Source organism: Polypterus senegalus, chromosome 7 (assembly GCF_016835505.1).
Source record: "Polypterus senegalus isolate Bchr_013 chromosome 7, ASM1683550v1, whole genome shotgun sequence".
Lineage (NCBI taxonomy): Eukaryota > Metazoa > Chordata > Cladistia > Polypteriformes > Polypteridae > Polypterus > Polypterus senegalus.
The window spans coordinates 62,701,854-62,726,177 of record NC_053160.1 but is presented as its reverse complement, the minus strand read 5'-3'; the positions used below and the strand labels follow the sequence as shown (position 1 = coordinate 62,726,177).

General features: G+C 35.7%; 1 protein-coding gene across 2 annotated transcripts in view; it reads left to right on the top strand.

The window, feature by feature from the left end:
• rab3c (RAB3C, member RAS oncogene family) overlaps positions 1-23,884 on the top strand; it is a 95,022-nt gene extending 71,138 nt beyond the window's left edge. For both annotated transcript variants that reach the window (XM_039758738.1, XM_039758737.1), the window contains exons 3-5: positions 2,300-2,418; positions 15,586-15,710; positions 18,809-23,884. In XM_039758738.1, coding sequence (XP_039614672.1) covers positions 2,300-2,418; positions 15,586-15,710; positions 18,809-18,999 — 435 coding nt within the window. In that variant the 3' untranslated portion in view covers positions 19,000-23,884. The remainder of the gene's footprint in view (positions 1-2,299; positions 2,419-15,585; positions 15,711-18,808) is intronic.
• Positions 23,885-24,324: the final 440 nt, after the last annotated feature.

Sequence of the window (24,324 nt, the reverse complement as noted above, 5' to 3'; positions counted from 1 at the left end):
CCCTAATAAGCTTTCATATGACACTCAGATGATGGGCTGCGACTCGCCTTTTCATATTTTTTATTTTTATTTTTTATTTCGGGCACTGTGTGACTTTGTGAACTTGAGCTTTTGAGTTTCTCTGACACGCTATGTCACTCGATCAGCTTCCTTTTCTTGTTTATACCACTGTTTAAACCAACAAATAGCTTGTTTTTCCTTGCCTCCACTTGGTATTCACTGAAATTGTTCTATTTTTCCTCATTGTTTTGCCACGCTAAGCTTAAGGGCTATTAATTTTGATTTACATATTCAAAGAGGCGTAATTCTGGAAGGAGTTGGGGCGCGTTTATGTGCGTTACTTTTCACGCTGATCAGGATTTATGTAACGGTAGAACGTGGAAGTTTGTGTATGCACAGATTCCTGCATCTGGATTTTTCTGTGCGTACGCACATTCCCACTTTTGTGCTTATGCTAAGTTACAGTGTGAGTTCTACGCATGGCGTTATACATGAGTTTACTTTTTGATTTGCGTTGTATAACTAAAACCTGTCCACAAAAATATACTGGTTAATGTTGTATGGAATGTGCTGAAGATTTTGATGCTTAGTTCTTTAGATATATCGTGCTATATCGTGCACCATAGAAGAATAGTGGCCAATATGTTATCTGAGTGCATAGAGGTTTTACATTGGATGGGCACAGGTAAAATTTTGTATAAGATAATGAAGTAAAAAAAAAGTCAGTACTCTAACAGTCCAGATACAGGTGGGGTTCGGGGTTCGGCTGGGACAGTAATGTCACACACACAGAAGCATGCTGCGTGCACCTTAGAAGCTTAAAACCAGATTGACTCTGATTTCTGACTTTCAGGCAGTGATTAGCAGCAAGCAACATGTCAGTCCTGGGCTGAGACAAATGGTGCAGCAGGCAAGGTTTGCTCTGCAAGGGGTGGAGAGTAACAGTAGAGGTGCATGTTGAAGTTGGGAACTAAGAGAGAGCCAGCCTGACATCACACTCACAAATTCAAGCTGTTCTTTTCACATTACAGGGGGTGTCTTCTTTTACTTAGTCAGATAAGAGAGCTTCTATATGATGACTAATTCTTAACTGGTGGGCAGCTCTTATTCGCAACATCACTGAACAAATTTCTGGACTGGGACAAGTACTTATATCACTGCTTCTATAAAAGTACACAAAAACTGATGTGAAAAATTATGCCAAAGCAACTTTCCTGTGAATACATCTTAGATATTTAAAAATGCTGCTTGACAAGCCTCACAGCCATGTCCCTATATTGCATGTTTTTCCAGAGTTTATGGTGGGTTCACCAGTCCTTCAAGATTTCTTCATAATAGATGTATGTAATGATTAAGTAATGCCTACTATCCACTAGTTACCCCTGTTTCCCAACTTGTATCTCTCTCTACTGACCATACCATAGTGAAAGGTTAAATCTTTTTACAAGCTTATTGTTGGCGTCCTTCAACATCTGCAATAAGATGCTGCAGATGTTCTACCAGACGGTTGTGGCGAGTGCCCTCTTCCACGCAGTGGTGTGCTGGGGAGGCAGCATAAAGATGAAAGAAGCCTCACGCCTGGACAAGCTTGTTAAGAAGGCAGGCTGTATTGTAGGAGCAAAGTTGGACAGTTTAACATCTGTGGCAAAGCGACGGGCATTAAGCAAACTCCTGTCAATCATGAAGAATCTACCGTATCCACTGAACAGTGTCATCTCCAGGCAGAGGAGTAGCTTCAGTGACAGACTTTTGTCTCTGTCTTGCAGGCTGAGGAGATCGTTCCTCCACCATACTATGCGACTCTTCAATTCCACCCGGGGGTGTAAATGCTCAAAGTTACTCAAAGTTATTGTCTGCTTTTACATGCATTTTTATATCTATTTAATTTAATATTGTTTTTTTTTTTGTATCAGTATACTGCTGCTGGATTATGTGAAATTCCCCTTGGGATTAATAAAGTATCTATCTATCTATCTATCTATCTATCTATCTATCTATCTATCTATCTATCTATCTATCTATCTATCTATCTATCTATCTATCTATCTATCTATCTAACCATTAAATACCTCTGAAACTGACTACCACTGACAACTTTAACAACAGGCACTGGTTATCATACAAAGCATGTAAAATTTATGTCATGGCAGTGTTATGTACATAAATAGATTTACATTTGACTAGATGATGTCATTTTCATGATGAAACATATTATTGCAAGTGTAGGATCATACTTCTATATGAGAATGTTATTGTATTTTTCCATTATTTTTTATTTTATAAGTTGTTGTCATTGCAGGATACTGCTGGACAGGAGAGGTATCGAACAATTACTACAGCCTACTACCGTGGGGCAATGGGTTTTATTTTAATGTATGACATAACCAATGAAGAATCTTTCAATGCTGTTCAGGACTGGTAAGTAAATATAATATTTGAGATATAAATCTCAAAATTGCCAGTTTAATTTTTTATTTTTTATGCATGTGTCCAATGTTATTTTTTCTTTTTCTTGTTCTTTTAGGAGTAAGATTTCTATAATATTTATTCATTTATGTTGCTGTGAATCAGATATTCTGTTTGTCATTATAAATGTTCATCTGAAAAAATTAAGGAATTTAGTCATATGCTTTGTCATTTGCATTCACATTATGGTACCTAGTGGGTGAATAATGGAATTAGTTACCAATTAGTACAGATGCAGCTGTAAACACGCTTCATACTATAATTGGTTGTCTTCTGCTGAAAGGTACTGGCACCACTGTCACATTAATACCCTGACTTAAAGCATCTTTTTTGCAGAAGTAAAACAAACGAATGATACTTCCACTTTTAGGACAATTTTAACACCTTAGTAGTTCCCATTATTTGATACTGAATGTTAGTTACTGCTATTATAAAATACCAGGAATAGTGTACTGCACGATAACGTGCAGTGAATACACTTGACTTGAGCATTCCTAGTTTTCATACTCTGTCTCTGTTTAGCATTCATTTGCTCAGAGGTTGATGAACTTACTGCTTCCTGAGCAGCTCTTCTTTTCTCCACCCTAGCGGCCCGCTGTTTCTCTTCTTTCATCGGCATCTTTTTGCACTAAAACTGATTAAGTTAGTTTTTGTGTTGCAATTACTTTTCGTTTTCTTTAATTTTTCGCTTAAGATGGCACTTAAGTCTTCAATCTGCCTCAAGAATGATTCGTAAATGTGGTAGGGAATGAGAACGGCGAAAATACACATGCGCCGCGCTGCCGAGAGTTGATTCTACAATAAAATAAAATAAAAATAAAAAGACTAATAAAAATCATCACCCTGAAAGCGGATAGTAGACGTCACGTAGTATATGTGTACCAAATTTCAAGTCAATAGGTGAAACGGTTTGCGAGCAACAGGTGATTTAAAATCCTGGACAGACAAACGAACAGCCACGGTAGCGTATAATATAAGAAGACAGCATAGAGCAGAAAGTTTATAATATGATTAAACTTCACAGAATTGGGTCACTGATGTTGTATTTTTATGTGCTGAAAGCAGCAGCATTGCATTGCCAAAAAATAGTTCCTTTAATCACTGCCTGACTCTGATGCATTAGTATTCTACCAGCTGAAACCTACAAATCCTGGCTAACTTCTTCTGATAAGCTATATATGCACTCACTTTTAATTAAAAGTACTTTTTCCTAGCTCGTACATTGTAAACCAGTATGTAAAGTACACACAATTCCAACTTTATTGTACATAATATATTATACTAGCAAAATATCCACGCTTCGCAGCGGCAAAGTACTGCCTTAGAATTTTTATTAAGAAGAAAAGTAAACCTTTTTAAACTGAGGGAAAATATACCAATAATTATTTGTTAAGGATCTCTTTGTATACCTTGTTGTCAGTTCGGCTCTCCAGTTGTAATATGACCAATCTGTGCTCTGAGCTTACTCTTGAGCATGCAACGCACAGTTGGACATGTGAAAAGCAATCTTGCCTCAAATCTCACAGCTTGGATTGCTGCTGTTATAATCGGTTTGAGTTTCATGGTTTGTTTCAATTACGACAGTATTTGTAGGACTTGTTGTGTTGAAGTGACATTCGGCATCTGTCAAGCATTGTAAGCATACAACCGGTTTCATCGATAACTTCGCATCCAGCTTTTGAGAGTTTAAACATTCAACAACATCAAAGTGTCCACTACTGAAATCGTCACCTGTGAATCTAAGATGTTTAAGAGGCATTGGCAGTTGTCCAGAGGTGTAAAATATTTGGCCATTTCGGTAGACTTGAAAGCGACAACCGAACAATTCAGCGGCAGCCATCAACTCACATGCAGAACCATAGGTGAATGGCTTAAGCATTTTACTCTTATACTGCTCCTGTGTAGTATAATTATCTCCTGTACCGTCATCAGTCCACACCTTGAACCTGTCCCATTCATTCAATACATAAGACACAATGTTCCTCCGAATATCAAGAGTGAGCCTGATATGGCCGTGCAAAATGTAACACAGAGAATAGAAAAGGCAGGCCCCATCTCCGGGCATGGAAACCCTCGGTAAGTGACAGTTCTTTGATCGATGGTGATCCCCTCGATAGACATGTTAATGGGGTTACGGTTGGAACGATAAAGGAAATGAGTACCTGAGCAATGTAAAGTAAGTCTAAGATACCTACACAATAACTATAATCGTAATAAACGAACAATAAGACAGCAGAGAAGCCGTGGATTGAATAAAAAGGCTGTAGTTATCAGCAGGGAGACGTGAATACAGTGGCGAAGCAAGGAAGGGAATGAAGAGACTGGAGCGACAAATGGCCTTATATAGGCAGACAGCCAACAACATGGGAGGCGTGGGGATGGGGGACCCAACACCGCCTCACACGGCGACTGAACTGCAGGCTATGGACGTATATATGTACGTAAGTAGGATTTAGTTAGCGTTGGGAACCCGCGTACCAAATTTCTTGAAGATGGGCCCATAAGTAACAAAGACCGTTGGAATGTTCAATATGGCGGCCGACAATGCCGTCATACCACTGAAATAAGTATGTACATCGGTTTCAGTTAGCGCAGGGAACCCACCTACCACATTTCGTGAAGATGGGGCCATAAATAAGAAAGTTTAACATGGCGGACGTTGTCGACCGTTATGACCATTACACGCAGAATTTCGAAATGAAACCTGCTTAACTTTTTCAAGTAAGCTGTAAGGAATGAGCCTGCCAAATTTCATCCTTCTACCTACAAGGGAAGTTGGAGAATTAGTGATGAGTGAGTCAGTCAGTCAGTGAGGACTTTGCCTTTTATTAGTATAGATGAACAGGAGACTTTCTTAAAATGGGTGCTGATTTATGAGCCTGTAAATAGACACATGGAAACGTTTGTCAAAAGTTTGATTTATTTTGAAGCTACAAACAGTGTAAAAATAGAGTAAATGTCATTACAGGAGCAAGATAAAAAGCATTTCACGTTGCTCACCAACATAAAAAAATAATGATTTTTTAATAAGAAGGAAAGATACAAAAAAATTGTATGTTGTCATGCAGCAACAGAAAATAGTTCAAAGTGTGAACAGGGTTCAAAATAAATGAAAATCAGATCAAAACCTCACTAGTCAGCCTCAGAAATAGGACTCACCCCAGGAATCCAGACACGCAATTCAGAAAACAGGCATTCAGGATTGTATAGGCCCAAAATGGGACACTGGCTTTAAATGTTAAAAAATACTTTTAAATTTTCCAAAAACACAAAAATATCCTTCAAGATAGAGAAAACCAAAAAGCATAGTAGCTTGAAAGACAAAAATAAAAATAAGACAATGTTGTTCATAACATATATAAAATGGAAATAAAATGCGGCAAAACCCGGCAAGGAAGCATAAATGAGGAAAAGGATTTGTCTGAAAAGGTTTGATTAACTGCATATTGTTTCCTTGGTGACAGCAAGGTGTGATAATCACATGGTCCACACTTGAAGCTTGTTACAATGTCATAATCATTCCTAAGATCTTCTCTCCACAAACTACAATGACACACTAGTGGGACTATCTCCTCAACCTCAATATAAGGGCTGATGGCAGTCCTGTACTAGTAATGTCATGGTGACAAAAGTAACAATAAAATGGAAAATAAACATAACCCTGGCTATAATATAGCACAGGACCATCAGAATAGTGCTTGCAAAATTGATCCAAATCCTCCAGCATTCAATAATCCTCTGAGAGACATAACTCCACAGCTTGAACATAAAGGCAAACGGTGTTCTTACGCAGTGATGTCATGGCTCCACCTCTTGGGGATTCAGCTATAAAACACAAAGACAATAACCATTAAAGAAATTTGCACAAATATATAATAATAAATCATATTTAAAGAAAACTGTATTTTTTTAAATTTGCAAATTGATAAATAACAAAATAAAAATAAAAATTTAAAAACAATATAATTTAGTCAGGAGACTGGTGAAATATAACTCAAGGTGACAGCAGTTTTTTTTTTATTTATGTTTTTATTAATTTTATTGAAATCATTCCATACAAATCGATCAATTTCTACAAAAAATAGGATTGAGAACAAGTCGACCCCCACCCCTGAGACATGGCCAATGGGGTAAAACTTAAGGCTTGTAAACATACCAAAATTAGTGAGTTTGATAGGTCAATAGAGATGAATGGAGAAGAAAAAGAAATGCGAAAATAATTGCTTCCTCGGTGCTTTTAAGAGCTTATTCTAAAATATTATTGATTAGATCCTGCCATGTTCTGAAAAAATCTGTACAGATCCTCTAACTGCGTATTTGAATTTTTCCAATTTGAAATAGTATAACACATCGGTTTCCCACTGATTTAAAAAGGATAGTTAGGATTCTTCCAGTTTAGCAAAATAAGTCTACGTGCCAAAAGTGTAGTAAATGCAATCACAGTTTGTTTGTCCTTCTCCATTTTAAACCCATCTGGAAGAACACCAAACACAGCTGTTAATGGGTTAGGAGGGATTGTGACACCAAGGCTGTCTGAAAGGTAATTAAAAATTTCGGTCCACAATGATGTTAATTTGGTGCAGGCCCAGAACATGTGAGGCTGGGACTTGATTACAGCGTTCGCAGGTTGGATCCTGCCCTGGAAACATTTTGGAGAGTTTTAGGCGAGACAGATGTGCTCGATATATAATTTTGAGTTGAAAAATTGTATGCTTTGCATATGGAGCTCGAGTGAATTCTCTGCATTGCTATTTTCCACTCCTTTTCTGATATATTGATTAAGAGATCTTTTTCCCAGTGTCCTCTTGGATCTTTGAAAGGGAGGGACTGTAAAATAATTTTATATATTGCAGAGATGGTGTCTAAGTCCTTGAAATTGAGCAATATTTTTCCAGCATGGATGAGGGTGCAAGATGAGGAAAATGGCAGGTTCTGTTTAACAAAGTTCCTAATTTGAAGATAGTGAAAGAAATGTGCAGCTGGAAAGTTAAATTTGGAATGTAATTGTTCATAGGATGCAAAGATGTTGTCTATATAAAGATCTCTAAGCAAGTTAATCCCAAATATTTTCCAGATATTAAAACTGCATATGTTTGTGAAGGTTGAAAGAGGTGGTTCTCTTGCAGAGGTGCCACAGATAAAAGCTTCTCCATCTTAAAATGCTTTCTACATTGGTTCCATATTCTGAGTGAGTGAAGCACAATTGGGTTATTAGTATATTGCCAATAACTTGCATTTATTGGGGCACAAAGCAGGGAATATAAAGAAGTACTGCAGGATTTTACTTCTATTTGGACCAGCCTGTGTATGTTCATCTATTTGTGTCCAGGTTTTATAGCTTGTATGTTTGCTGCCCAGTAATAAAACTGAAAGTTAGGTAGAGCCATGCCACCTTCTGCCTTGTCTTTGTAGGGTCTCTTTGGATACGTGGATGTTTTGAGTTCCAAATAAATGAGGTTATTGTTGAATCTAATTGCTTAAAAATGATTTATTGATGTATATTGGAATGTTTTGAAATAAAAAAGAAGCTTAGGAAGAATATTCATCTTAACGTTAATTCTTCCAGCTAGAGTGAGATGAATGGTTGACCATCTATGCAAGTCTTGCTTAATTTTTTCCATGCGGATGGCAACATTTTGTTGATAAAGAGCTGTAAGTTTACTTGTGATGTATTTAAACTGTTCTGCAAATATAAAAGGTAGGGTGTCTAATCTAATATTATATGCTTGAGAATTCACTGGAAAGAGTACACTTTTATTCAGATTAATTCTGAGACCAGAGATCTTTTGAAATTCTGTAAGTGCTGTTAAGACTGCAGGCACAGAATTTTGTGGGTCTGATATATACAGTACCATATCATCTGCATATAGAGAAATTTTCTGTTCCAGTCCTTCTCTGATAATCCCCTTTATCTGATCAGCATTTCGACAGTGAACCTCCAGTGGTTCAATGGCGATTGCAAATAGCAGTGATGACAAGGGGCATCCTTGTCTGGTACCACATTCTAGTTTAAAGTAGTCTGAACAAATGTTGTTAACACAAACTGAATCTTATGGATTGGTATACAGTAGTTTGATCCATGCACAAATGTTCGGGCCAAACCCAAATTTCTCTAATGTAGTGAAAGGTATTTCCATTCAATCATGTCAAATGCTTTTTCTGCATCCAATGATAATAGTATTTCTGGGGTGTTTGACTTTGTTGGTGAGTATATTACATTAAACTGGCGTCGAGGATTGAAAAGGAAGTGTCGACCCTTGATAAATCCAGTTTGATCTTGTGATATTACTGAAGGGAGCACTTTCTCCATCCTTCTAGCTATGATTTTTGAGAGTATATGTCATTATTCAGAAGTGAAATTTGTCTGTATGATGCACATTGTAATAAGTCCTTATTTTGTTTAGGAAAGATGGTGATTAATGCTTGGCAAAAAGTTTGAGGTAGAATTTGATTGTCTATAGCTTCTGTAAATGCTGCCAATTGGAGGGAAGCTAGCTGAGCGGAGAATTTCTTATAAAATTCTGCAGGGTAGCCATCAGGGCCTGCTGCTTTCCCTCATTGAAGTGACTTTATAACATCTAATAATTCTGATAGCCAGAGGTTTATCCAGTTCCTCCGCACTGAAAGTATCTATTTGTGGTATCTGTAATGTATCTAGAAATGTATTAGATTGTGCGTTGTCTTCTTTAAGCTCAGTAGAATATAAGGATTTATAGTAGTCTCTAAATGTGTGCATTATATTTTTATGGTCGATGATTTCGTCTCCGTTCGTGTGATTACTGGGATTGAGTTGTGAACTTGCTTGTGGATTTGTTGAGCCAAAAGCTTATTAGCTTTCTCTTCGTGTTCATAGTAATGATGTCTGGATTTATAAATTAATTGTTCAGTTTATTTAGTTGTCAAGAGGTTGAGTTCTGAATGCAGAGCCTGCCTTTTCCTATGTAGAGCCTCGCTTGAAAGCCTGGCATGTTCTTCATCTATTCTAGTAATTTCGCTTTTTAGCTCTGATACTTTCTTGGTTTCTAATTTATTTCTGTGGGAGAAATATGAAATAATCTGTCCTCTTAAGAAGTGCATGGTTGGAAATAACAATAGCATCGTACTTGCAAGATTTAATCGTAGGCAAGAAATTATCTATAAAGAAATAATCAATTCTTGAGTAGCAATGATGTACTGGTGAATAGAAAGAATATGTTCTTCAGTTTGGGTTTAGAAACCTCCCAGTGTCTGATAAGTTGTGGTCAGTTATAAACTTTGCAATTATCTTTGCAGTGTTAGATGTCGTCACCCTGTAATAGAAGTCCTATCTAAGAGTGGATTTAAAACACAATTAAAGTCCCCAGCCATTATAATTTTATGAGTGTTCACATTGGGAATGGATGCAAATAAATTTTGTATAAATTCCTTATCATCGACATTAGGTGCATAAACATTTATCAAAATCATTTTACAGTTAAATAAGATGCCCATGACCATCACATTTCTTTCTTCAGGATCCCATACTACATCTGATGCTACAAATTAGACTGTTCTATGTATAAGGATTCCCATACCTCTAGTTTTCTTTGTAAAGCTAGAATGGAACATTTGGCCACTACAGTCCTTTTGGAGCCAGAACTGATCCTTGCTTAGTAAGTGGGTCTCCTGTAAAAATACTATTTTAGCATTTAAACCTGTTAGGTGAAAGAATACTTCCTTTCTCTTTAATTCGTGGTTCAGGCCTTTAACATTCCAGCTCACAAAGTTAACTGTTCCATCATGGAGACATTGATTCTGAATTTTTTATGTAATTTTATAGTCTTAACTGGAAGTGAGACAGCTTTAACCTTAATTTCCTATTTCCCCAAGAGTTATTGCCATGCAGCCTATTGTTACGTTGGTAGTTATAATTATAAGAATTTAACGGATAAATTAGATATAGATAGTAAATTTTACTATAATCTACTGTACTTTCTTTGTACACAAATGCATGAATTTGACATGTTTGCCCATACTTTTCAAGAAAAGGTTTTGAAATGAAGGGGTGTGGTGATATGTTGGCATGACCAGGCCTCATTTGTTTTGAAGGCAAGAGGTTTAGTAACAGCACTGTGCCAGGATCTTTGAGTGACAAGTAATTTTTTAAATAATAAAATAGCTAGAAAACATTAATTTGTTACATAAAATGAGCACTGTATTGAGTTTTGTTAGCCTTTGGTTCTTCTCTGGACTCTGCTAGAAATGAGCCGTCTCTCTCTAATCCATCCAAACTCTGGTTCTGTTAACTCCTGACATTAACATTTGAACCAATCTTGATTGAATAGCAGTTGACCACATTAATAGTCAGGAGCACATTCACTTGTGACTGGATGGAGATCGGAACTGTCCATTCACATTTAAAAGTGGTCAGAAACACTTTTTCCTTTTTATTTAATGCATGCCCATTGCCATATCGTAAGTTTAAGAAACTGATTACTAGTAGTAAATGGTTGCATTCTGGCCCCTCAGGCTCTGAAAACACCAAATTATATCAGTGCTCTAGAAAATCGAAGAGGAAAGCATGTCCCCCAACTGACTGAAAATGCAGGTATATCAGGTGCTCAAAACTCAAAGGGGTACTCAGCCTCCCTTCTCTTTGATGTAATATTTGTATCACTATGTCCTGAAACTCTTCATCATGATGAGGAGATAAAATCCCACAAAAACAAACAGTACTGCAAATTATATGGTTCCTCTTCAAACATTGCCTATCAGTAATGTACTTGCACAACTTTGTGCTTTGCTTTCTACTCCAGTGCAATGCCATCATTAAGTCAGCCTTCTTAGTTTACAGGTGCATTGTGCATTATAACAATGAATTTTGTTAAAGGAGATTTAAAAAAATTCTAAACAAGCTCTCTTGGTGTGATACACTTAAAAATGACCATGTATTGACTGTTCATATAGTTGTTAGTTGTATGTTATGCAAAATTTAAAAAAAAATAACATTAATATCATTATAAGAAATAGCCCAGGTCCATGAGAGAAAAAAAAATAGCCTGTAAAGAATTCAAAATTATTTGTAACAAAAAGGTGTAAAGCATTGGGGCAACGGACAGTGATTCCTGTGTACATGAAGATCAAAATAATAAGGCAAAGTGAATGAACAGTTATCAAGGTGACATCTTTTCAGACACGAGTCCCAAACTGGAGTGCCGGCTGTATTCATGGTGACCCTCTTATGGCTTTTCAGGAAGAAAGAACGAGTCCGAGAACTTGATCCGGAAGTGACATCAGTGGTCCACACACTGTTAATCTTCTGGTCTGGGGATAGAAGGACAGGAAAGTCAGTATGTGACAACATCACCCCTTGGTTTTTTTGGGGGTATCAGTGATAGAAGATTCCTAAAGTTGACTCCTAATTATGGGTGGATAACAACTGTATGAAAAAAAGCTATCTGACAAAAACTGTAACATTTATCATTATTAGGTGGTAACAATGGTATTGTGCAGACTTTTGTATTTTTCAAGTATAAATTATTTCAGCCTAAAGTGAAAATATATTGAAAATTACCTTGCCCCCTGGAATCATTTGTTTGTCAGGTCAAATAGTCTTATTATTAATATTCCTATTTTGTATGTGTTGTTTTATGTTACATATTAATAACTTGAAATTTCTATATGGTGTAAATAGTATTTTTCACCCAAACTAACTGTTTAATTGTCATGCATTGTCTTGCATATTTCTTGTATGAATCTTTTAACAATTACTGATGCTATGTGGTATAAGGAAAAGAGTAAAGACAATTTCCGTGATGAATAAAGAAAAGAAGGTTGAAGACGCATTGCTTCCGCTCTGTAGCCTTTATCTGGTGTGTGACTGAAATGGAAAAGAAACTGGATGAGATTCAAAGGACAGAACAAAGCTTTGGTATATTAAACAAATAATAGACAAGAGGAGGTACAAAAAGCAGCTGTAAAATTATAAAAAGGAGACAAAAGTGGTTTGAGGCACCAAATGGTTTAATGTCTGTTGTTAATGGATGAAAAATAACAGAAAAGAAGAAAGTGCATGTCAGCCTGCAGACGTTAGCTCTCCTCATGTTGAGAGCTTCATGGAAAGTGGGGCGGAAATGGAAGGGGTTAAACGGTTGTCATCCTGGGTGGAAGTTATGTCCCTAGTCTTTTATATGGGTCGCCTTCATTTTAAGGCAAACAGAAAATGGATTTGTAACGATGTCACACTCAAATCTTTCATAATATGTGAAAGGGTGAACTGACACCCGTGAAACACACTCTAAGCTTACATGTTTGACAAACACCAAAGCCCCAACCCCCATTTGTTGTGTGTTTAGAAGGACACAACACCGTCAGCGAGTGGATATATTTGTGCAGCTCCATGACTGTAGGTAAGACTAGTCTTTTCTGAAGAAAAAAAAAAGACTAGTTTTTTCTTTTAACTTTTGTGAATAAACAAAATGGTATACAACAATGGTAATGTTACTACCATCGTCAATTAAAGAAGTTACAGTACAGCCATTTAAGAAGCCACCCAGGTTGAGAGGAAGAAAATGAATTAGACACCATAACACCGCAGTATTTTCTGCCTTTGGCCCATGCACACTGCATGGGCTTGTGCTAAAAGGGGAAATTGGTGATGACATGCCCAGGATCCATACAATTGTAGCAGTACATAACTGGAGAAGACTTGAACTTTCCAGTGGGATGATTCTTAACGGTAAATTCTCTGTGGTTTGGATCTCTTCTTTTCCTCTCCTCAGTCTCCTTCTAAGGTGATGCAGTGTCTTTTTATGTCACCAATGAGTTTTTCCATGTTTTACAGATCTGCTGTCATACTAACCTGATAAAAGACTTGGTTAGATTATTAATTAGGAAGTCACAAGCAGCAATTCTGACAATCTATTCACTAATGTAGAGAGGCGTGCTGCACACAATTGTAGAAGGGTATCATCACTTGATGAGGAAACTTTGCATTTTGAGTGTTACATTATGGAAGTTAGTTTCATCAGACGCGACAAAGTCTATGGAGTTGTGAAAAAGCAATTTTATATGTGTATGCTAAGTAAATTCAGAAGCTTATTTTTCTAACAGCTGATATGTTTATTTTTTCAAAATGTAACAATTTGAAGTGGAGTGGCGGCTCTGAGGCTAAGGATCTGCGCTGGTATCCTGAAGGTTGCCAGTTTGAATCCCCGTCACTGCCAAAAGAGATACTACTCTGCTGAGCCCTTGAGCAAGGCCCTTAACTTGCAATTGCTCCAGGGACGCTGTACAATGGCTGACCCTGCACTCTGACCCCAAGGGGTATGCGAAAACTAACAAATTCCTAATACAAGAAATTGTATAAGGCGAAATAAAGAACAGACATGTAATTTCATTATTCTTAAATTGTCCCTAGTGTGTGCTTGGTGTGTGTGTGTGTGTGTGTCTTGTGGTGGCCTGGTGCCCTGCCCAGGGTTTGTTCCTGCCTTGCACCCAGTGTTGGCTGGGATTGGCTCCAGTAGACCCCCATGGCCCAGTGTTATGATATAGCAGGTTGGATAATGACTGACTGACTGACTATTTATAAATGTTAATACACAATTAATACACTATATGTGATATATCCACAACTACTGTTTAGCCCCATCTTTTTCTGAACAAAAAATAAAACCTCAAGATGAACATAAAATGACCAGTGATACAGTTTATCTTATAACTTATACACAAACACTAAATAACAATAAATAATTCATTCAAAAGGAAGCTACAAAGGCTTCTGTTTTTAATCCTGGGTTTAAAGTTTCAGTATAAAGCAGAGGTCATGTGAAATGGATGGATGATGCTTGCAATATGTGAACTTGTCACTTTGGTGTGAATCACTTGTTATAGTTACCTGACCACCAACAAAGTTCGAGTAGTTTTAGGGTACATGTGAAGTAGTCAAAATGTGTTTTGCAATACGGTAAGTCACTGCAGCTGTTTTCACCTAACACCTGCTGACTGGTCACAACATTTTCACCTGATCACTCATCTGCAATGCAACACAACAGCTGACATTTATGAAACAATGCTTAGCAGAAACATGGAAAAAGTCTAAATCGTAAAAAAAAAAAAATATTTAACCCAGTTGCAATAAGCAAAATTCATGACAAAATAATAGAAATAGACAGTTTAAACAAAATATTAAGGGTAATAAGTGTAATACATATGAAAGTGAAATAATATTACAAAAAATACACAAGAACTTAACATCCGACTTGTATTACATCCATGTCCAGTTTAATTACAGTCTTCTACTGTTAAGGTCCAGCTTTAAAACTTACTTTATACTAGTGGTGCTGCTGTCTTTGCTATAGAACGGCCTGCTTAAGAAAGCAGAGTGGAACCTGGGTTGAGCAGATTCAGAAAAAGCAGGGAACTAGTGGTTATTCTGGGTTTAAAGGAGAGAAAGAAGGTACCTTCTTGCCTCAGGATTCCTGGATGCACGTAAGTGTACACTTTGGGTTGCTTAATGGTACACGGTTTTGTCCAACAAAGTTGGCAATGATGAGTTATGGTCTTTCCCTCTCCTCATAGAGCATTGCAATCTATAGCACATTAGGAGCCCGAGCATCCAAAATAAGCAGTGTTATTCAGTTCTGATTGATATAGGTTTAACAAAGTAGAGATCTAGATGTTGCGCATTAGTTCATCCTTTTGTTTCTAATGAATTTTATTGTGGCTGAAGTGAGTGTGATGTTAAGTATACAAAGTGGAGATGGAATGTAACTCTAACATGCCATGATGAAGAAAAAGAAATTCATACAGCTTTGTCCTACATGGGTTATCTGACTGTTATTATTCTGAGCAGGAACACTTATAGTGACACAGAAACAGACTGTTACATTTTACAACAGTTACGGACTTCAACATAGAATATTGTATTATAGTATTCCCAATTGTAGGTAACTGGTTAACCTAGGTCGGCTAAACCAAATGCTTAGCTGAGTTTTGCATTTGAAGGAAGCAGTGACTGCACACCTGCAGAGATAGTAATATTGTGGTATAGTTTGGTCTTCCATATTTCACTATACTCTTTTAGCTTTATATTGTTTCCAAAAATAGATTGCATGTTTTTTTTAATACTGTCACATGCTATTACTTTTATCTTTTATGTAGGTCGACCCAAATAAAGACATATTCGTGGGACAATGCACAGGTGATTCTTGTTGGAAACAAGTGTGACATGGAAGATGAACGTGTAGTTTCTGCTGAAAGAGGAAGACAGCTAGCAGATCAACTTGGTAGGTTATGTTGTTTAACATTTGTATACTGTGTAACATTATAAACTGCTCTAACCTTTCATTTGGAAATTATTTTCGTAATACTATATTGTAGAGTAAGAATATCATTAATTCAGTCTTCTTTGTACCTGTTAATGCTTTTACTTTTCACAATACACTTGAATTAATAACTTTAGAGATTCACGCATGAATGGCGATACATAAACATACTCCATCTCCACAATGGTTAATGGTTTACACCTCACTGAGATTTGAGTGTTACAAATTCCTTGCCCAATTTATATACAAGCCCTGAAGCTGCAAAAGATGTTTAACCTAGTACACAGCAGTTACACCAGTTTTTTGGTCTTGCGGTTTTTCATATGACAGGAAGCAAGCATGCATCTAATTCAGGTAACTCTTGCTTGAAAAATATTGCTCTGTTTTCCCTTCATATTAAAAAGGTACAATTGACCACTAAAAATGAGTAACTTTTCCCTTGTGGCATGTTTTCTATTATGCAGGCTTGTAATAACAATGGTTGTAATAGCCTTTAAGTACTCCGTTAGACTGCTGCAAGCTCAGCAAGCACAATACTATGGCTAACATTTCGTCCACTAGTTTGATATTTCCTGTTGTACTGGCAAATTAGCAATATTCTCTTGGCATTCACTGTTTGCAATTAACCAACATTCAAGATTCAAGAGTATTTATTGTCATTTCATCCATATACAGTAGTACAGCATACAGCGAAATGAAACAATGTGCTACATATAACACAGGACAATAAAGAATCAACGACACATAACATAAAGAAACATAATATATAACAAGGTGCATGTGAGTCAAATGTGCAACCATGTGCAACATTGCAGAGCAGAACACATATATCAGATATCAGACCGGTCCATGAGTGTTCAGGAATCTGACAGCTTGGGGGAAAAAACTGTTACACGTTCTGGTGGTAAGGGCCCAAATGCTTTGATACCTTTTTCCCAATGGCAGGAATGTAAACAGTGAGTGTGAAGGGTGTGTTGGGTCATTCACAATGCTGGTGGCTTTGCAGATGCAGCGTGTGGTGTAAATATCCACGATGGAAGGAAGAGAGACACCAATGATCTTCTCAGCTGTCTTCACTATCTGTTGTAGGGCTTTATGTAGACACTTTATGTGGTAACACTTCATAATAACTTTGATTAATCAGTTATTAACAATCATTATATAACATTATTAGTTAATGTTTATTCATATCTATATTTAATTCATATATTGGTAACATCCATCCATCCATCCATTATCCAACCTGCTGTATCCTAACTACAGGGTCACAGGGGTCTGCTGGAGCCAATCCCAGCCAACATAGGGCGCAAGGCAGGAAACAAACCCCGGGCAGGGTGCCAGCCCACCGCAGGGCTATATTGGTAACAGTTTATGATAAATCATTAGTCAGTTGTTAGCAAACATTATGTAATGCTTCTTTACATCTTTATAAATCATGTATTTATATTTGTAAGTCTTTTTTGCAGTGCTTAATTTAAAGCTGGCACTATTCACCATTGTGAAGGTTTATAAAGTTTTATTAGTGAAAACAATATTGTTAAGTACTACTTATATATTTTAGTTGTGTTTATGTTTATTTGGACTGAGAATTATACCATACTACTCACTATAATATGCAGTATGTTGGTGTCTCTCAGTATCTTTAAATTATTGCTGTTGTTTTAATTTGCTACATACAACTCAAGTTTTCTGTTTGCTTGATACCTTCAGTTTGTTCAGAGAACCTTCACTGGATGACAGCTTGTACAATGGGCACTAGTAATAAGTCTATATTTTCGACCAAACAAAGGTCATTGAAAGAGGCCCTATAATGATACGAATAAGGGCTGTCTGATTGAACATCACTATTCAAATATAATTTAAATGTCTTTAAAAATATATTCAAAGACAAAACCTGACTTAAGAATGTAAAAAAGAGATATATTTCCTTATTGTAATGTTGGCATTGTAATAACTTGTACTACAAGTTAAATTTGTATTTACAAATCAGTATTGCATATCACTTACAGGAACATCCCGTTTAGTTAGCTTGTATTGTCATTAGCAAATTGGCGATCTTGAACACAACCCTTCAGAGAGCATTTTGGGACAGATTTTTCTACATTGTGCTTTGCTATTAGATCTACCATTGTAGTAAAAACATCTTTTAAATAGTTTTCCTATCTTCTTTTATGCTCACTGTTTAACTTGAAATTGCAGATTTACCATTATATTCTGCCAGGACTGGTAAGCATCCTCCCCAGCAAACAGTGGGGGATGCTAGGATAATAAAAATTGCTTTATTTCTAATACTGTATTCCTTTTTTATCATAACAAATCGCCTCTTTAAAGAGCCTTAAAAAACCTTTTCAATGTTGTAATACTCATTTTGGTTACCTCAGCCAGCAAACTGTTAAACTGGCTACTAACTTGACTCACAATGACTTTAACAATGAGTCGTAATGAAAAAAATATTCAGGTCACCTACCTTACATATTTTTTTTAAATATTCTACTGTAATAATGTAGAATGTAGAATGTAACATGCGCAAATTATTTAAACTGTGTGGGGTTTACAAATTGTGGAGACATGTCCACCGTTAATTTTTTTTTTCCATAGAAGGGGACAAAGGCATAGGAAGTAAAGTGACAAAGCTACTGTAAAAAATCCTGTGATGTCTATATTGCTTATGCTGTAACAATGAGTGAAAATTATTCAGAGGAGATACGCAAACTCAAAATTATCTTTTGTTCCACTTGGTGGGGTGTGCAGGGTGGAATGGGAATGGGGTATTCTTTCAGGATGAGGTGTATTTTCTCCTAAGCTAACTATGATAACCAAATTCTCTTGAGTTGATGAACATGTTTTTGCTTTATAATCGATAATTTAATACATATGCTATCATGTTCTACCAACTATTGTCTGAAAAAGACTTCATTATTTATTTTATATTGTAAATGTTCTGTCTATAGTTACTCTCCGGGCAGTGTTATATAAAAGAGTATTACTGTTTACAAAGCAAATTTAATACTAGAAAATAACACACATTTCTCTCTTTATCCCTCTTTTTTACCCTAAAGGTTTTGAATTCTTTGAAACAAGCGCCAAAGACAACATCAATGTTAAACAGACATTTGAGAGGCTTGTGGACATCATCTGTGACAAAATGTCTGAAAGCTTAGAAACTGATCCTAACATCAATGCTGGGAAGCAAAACACACGGTTAACAGACAACCCTACTCCTTTACAACAGCCCAACTGTGGGTGTTAATATCTCGTAGCATTTTAAAGGTAGTTGAGATGTGTGTTGTTGCCAAGATATATAGAGATATATATATGTATAAAACCTTAGATACAGTATTTAAAAATTCATTTATAGCTTACAGATCCTAATAAATGAGTAAAAATAAATATTTTTGTTTTTATGTGCACAGTATAGTTTTTCTAAATACCTCTTCTTTTAGTGGGTGGATCAACACACAATCACTGCAGGCTTATATTACATAATCTGTTTACAAAAGTTTATATACAGCATATTTCATTTGGATTTATTAAAATGTATGATTATTTTGATTGTTCCATCTATAATAAAGTATCCTATTGGTTATCAGATAAAAGGAAAAATACATGTATTACCACACTCTGTATACACTAGAATATATGATTCCCGCCTCTGATATTATACATTGGTAACTGGATTATCTTTGGAAGCTTGGTAAGTAGCAGATGGCCATCTGAGAAATCTCTTTAACTGAACTTCAGATTGTTGTGTATGTTTACACAACAGTAGACTTGTCTGCATGCAAACACTTTGAAACAGAAAAATGCATTAGTAGACCTCTACTTTATTTATTTATTTACTTTATTCAATTTATCTTTCTGTAACAGATATCGGACAGTTTTAGGGAGGTGTTAAAAATTGCAGCAGGACGGAGTCACTGTTACCAGTATGACCTTAGTTGATCCAGTGCCACTCTGGTTTTGACCTCAGGTTTCATAACACTAACTGCAGCTCCTCTGTCAGGCTAGTGTGTTAATCTGCTGAACTGAAGTGACATTCCTTCAGTTTGGAAGGCAATCTTTGGTGTTCTTTATGCAGCCACTCACAGCTTCTGTTATAGTACATAATTTATGCTGAATATACGTCATCAGAAAAAAAGCACATTTGAGGACAGTATTGTGAAAAATAAATTAAGTAAAGTAAGCCTGCAGAGTCCAGCTTCAAATTTCAACTATAGTCTTATTTTAAAACATAATTTATACAAAAGTTATCTTCATTCTGGTGGAGTTTCCAGTTTGATATTTCTTCTTGCTCACGCTTGGTCTGTTGTGAGTAACCATGTTTGTCTTAATACTTTGTCTAAGGGTTTTTATATTTGTGCAAGTTTTGTTTTTTAAACTTTTGCCACTAATGTCTTTTAAATTTATTTTATTAAGAATTTTTGTGTTATATTTATACACACACTGTCACTACAGTTAGGTCTTTAATTTTTTACATGCAATAAATGCATGGAGAAATAAATACTGCTTTTTCTACATAAATATTTACTTTTCTACACATTTTTTTCTCTAGCTGCTATATGTCACTCTGTTTACCCTAGCTGCTACCTGAATTTAATTCTTGTGTGAGGCAAGAAGACGTTTTTAATGTGTAGCATTCTTACAGTACATTATTTAAAATGTACATGACGGTGTTATGTATATGAACATTTCATTTAATCAATCAGTGCATTTGTTTCTCCAATCACAATACAGAATAGTAAACAAATCATTAGTGATTTGTATACTTCCTTAATCCAAAGAAAGGTCATAGTATAGTTAAAATACTCCCAGCCTATATTCCACATCAAAATAGTTATAGCTTATTTTTATTTAAAATGATCCCTTTGATAGGTGGGAACTTCTGATCTGATTATATACCCTTCAAGATTTTTATACTCAGAATTTGCAAACATGCTTTATGCTTGTTACATTGGCACTAAAGCCTTGTGACTTGTCAAATGCCCTTAGAAGCTATTTAATGTCCCATTAGAAAGATTCACGTTCCATCTGAATAATATGATTTAAAAAAATCTCAAGAGGGGATAATTTTTATATGTCTTTAATTAAAGTACCACCAAAAGTATAAGGAAATTGCCTCAATTAAAATGTTATGTTTGATCAGGAAAAATGTCTTAAACAGTACATCCACCTGTAGTTCATTTTCAGTTACTACAACATTAAATCGTTAAGATTTCAAATAGTGTACAGATATTTCCCGTCCCAAGTTGCCACCACACAAAGAAACAGATGCATTTTCTTTTGGCAGGCACTCCACTGTAATTCAGCCTGTCAGAAATTTAGAGCCAACACTCATCGCAACAGGATTCAGAACTGTTATGGTCTTGTGCCAGGTCTGCCCTCTGCTGCCTTATGCCTGTTACACTAATAATATACTGTACAGGGCATATTCACTTTAAAAGGAAATATTAGCATAAAGATAGCCAATGTAACTAGTGATGTCAGAGTCCTTATATCAGTCTAAGTGGGAAAACTTCAGGTCAGATTGACAAGCAGCAAGATCGAAGAAACGTCTGTGGAGTCACACAAGCTGCAAACAGATAATTTAAAGGACAATACCTTTCTGTTTTCAGATACACTGTTTAAGAGGGAAATGCAAATTCAAGGTTTGTTCTTTGTTGAGCTTGTTAAATGTCATTGTCCAGCATTTCAAAAACAAAATCCCTCACTCTAAAAATGCCAAACCATTTCTTTTTCACATGTTTCATATGTAATAAAAGTGTATGTAGTACATTTTTCAAACCATAACAATATATGCATGTGGAAAAGACTGTCTATAATGTTAGGACAGTTTTTTTTTTTGTAGAGTTCACAATGTAGTAAGTTTAAAAAACAAAAAACCTTTACTATGAATGAAAGTCATTAGTGTGTGAGATGAAATGAGATGAATGGAGCTGACTGAAAGTGATTTGGAATTGTTTGGTTTCATGCCTTGTAGTATTTCTTTGTGTCTTAAATGTTGCATGCCATAGTAAAATACTTTTATAAATTAACCTCAGAATTGAGGTGAAATGGGCCAAGAAGTGCAATATTTAAAGAGCTGTTCCCTGTAAATAATGAAGTGTTTTCATGTGTTATCAGATGTAAAGGTGTGCAGTGGCTGTCTGTCTAGAAAACTCATTTAGCATTAGGTGCAACTTTGTAATGTATGAACACTTATCTATTGTGTATGTAATAGCCAGTCAACTGGTGGTGGGCTGCACCAAGACTATATTTATCAAGATTAGTTTGTACCCCGACAGTTTCCATGAGTAAATTCAAAATAATAATTGTTGTGTTTTATAAATACTTGCCTTTCTATAACCTGCTGGTTTCCAGTATTACACAGTATCTTTAATACTGTTATAGAAGTGAATGGTGCTGTATATGTATTTACATTTATTATAAAATTACCAGTAAATTATTGAAGATGTGACTGTTATAATCCTTTTAAATAAGTATACAGTGTATAGAATTACCTTTATCCTTTCAGAGTGTAAACAATAGACAATAGCCTTATTTCTTGAACTTGCTACACTGTCATATATTTTGTACACAGTATGAAAAACTGTTGTGTCTTCGTCGTGTTGCAGAATACATGAAGCGTGTTTAAACTCAGGCTAAGTTGCTGTTTGCTGATAATCAAAAACAAAGAAGTGCAATCGTCATACTGCTGCCCATACTCTTATGGGTACAGCTGCTAATAAAGTACATGTACAGTAGTGCTTATTTAAGATGAATGGTGTAATAATTTATTCATAATATCCTTTTTCTATGTCATTTTGTTTCTTTGTGAAATGTTGAAAAATAGTGTGATTAAATACTTAAAAATGAAAATTATTATCCACCTTTAAAGGCTAATCGTGCCTGTGTGATTATCTTTGTTCTCCATATGTTTGCATTTCTTTCATCTCTTTGTTCAGGATATGCTGGCAGGTCATTTGGCAGCTCTGACTTGCACCCAGGGTGAATGTGTGTGTGTGTGTGTGTGTTCGGCAGCGTTTGTTTGCATTCTAGGAAGAAGTGCAATGTGGCTTTCTGATTTGGAGTTTAGCTCCAGCTCCATCTCCCCTGGACCATGACAAATGAGTCTGAAAGAGCACGGACAGGTGATTTCTAAATATTAATTTCTTTGAGGATGCCTAAACATAGACAGAACCAACTCCCCAAACCACAAAAGATTATTTGTTTCTCTAAAGGGTTCCTAAATGATCAAATATAAACATTTATGAAAATTACACCACACATAGTAATAGATATTGCTAGAAAATAAGGATTGAATGGAAAATAATTGCTAATAATAATTAGGCTGTATATATTTTTACATTTTCCAAAGTGTAGCACCTTAAAGTACCATTTTATAGTAACATTTAGTAAAACCTATAGTAGTATGGTATTTATTTTGACATATGTTTGCATTTCATAGGCAACTAAAACAGTGAACAAGGCAGTAAAAATCATTTCCAGCATAACCATAATTATTAATAATATTGTGTTGTTTTACATAAAGAGTTAAGAAGTCCCCAATCACACTTAAATATCATGATTGCTTTATATACCAAACTAAACATAGTTACAAATATGTTTCATTCTGATTTATCAGGTATTTCTGGAGATTTCCAGATCTAAATTCTCTCTATGTCAACATGAAAACATTTAGATTTAAGGTCAGTTAGACTCTTTAAGGTTTTGTATTGGTGCCAATTTCCTCTAATAATACAATAACATCTGCAACATTTTTAAGTAATATTATTTGGTGCTTTGGCCAAAAGCAATGTCTGTGCATATGTTGTATGTTAATCATTTGCCGCATAGCATTTTCAAGGTTTCCAACTAGCACAATCCTGTTTGTCTTCTCTCCTCAAAAGCACCCATACTATATTAAGTGACAGTAAATTTTTCGTAGCTTTTTTGTAACCTGCAGGACTTTCATAATGTAATGAATTCAAGGATCATATACCCAACGGCCAATGGCAAAATGTAGCTAATATTATTGGTCTAAGATAAGAAGTACTGGATATGAAGCGTACATTTAAACCGCTGCCAATTTTAGGAACTAGCTTTATACTTAGTCTAATTCTGCACTGTTCCTCTTGCCATTTTGAAATGATAAGTAATTTTTTTTACTAATCCTATAAAAATAAACTGGTTAATGACTGCCTGTTATTAGTGAGGTGGTGTATTTCAAATAATGATATTATGGTGACTTACTTATATCAAACAGCTGTATTAAAAATATATGTATGTCTTTCACATATAGCCCCAGCAACTAAATTTATGATATTTTGTTGTGCACTGTTTTATTCTATTTATCTTGTATGAATAATACTAAAAATCTGGATATTTTGTTTGTATGTGATTTATGTACACTTAGAGTGTTTTGCAGATGACAATAAATATATGCATTGTATTGTGGATTCATGTTTCTTTATTTTCTGGTAATGTCTTGCTCTGAAGATAAAAGAGTGGGTATGATTACGTTTACGGCAATGGCAGAACAGCATCTGGGCAGTCAAATGAAGCTGTATTAACAGAGTACTCACGTGATTCAGTTTTG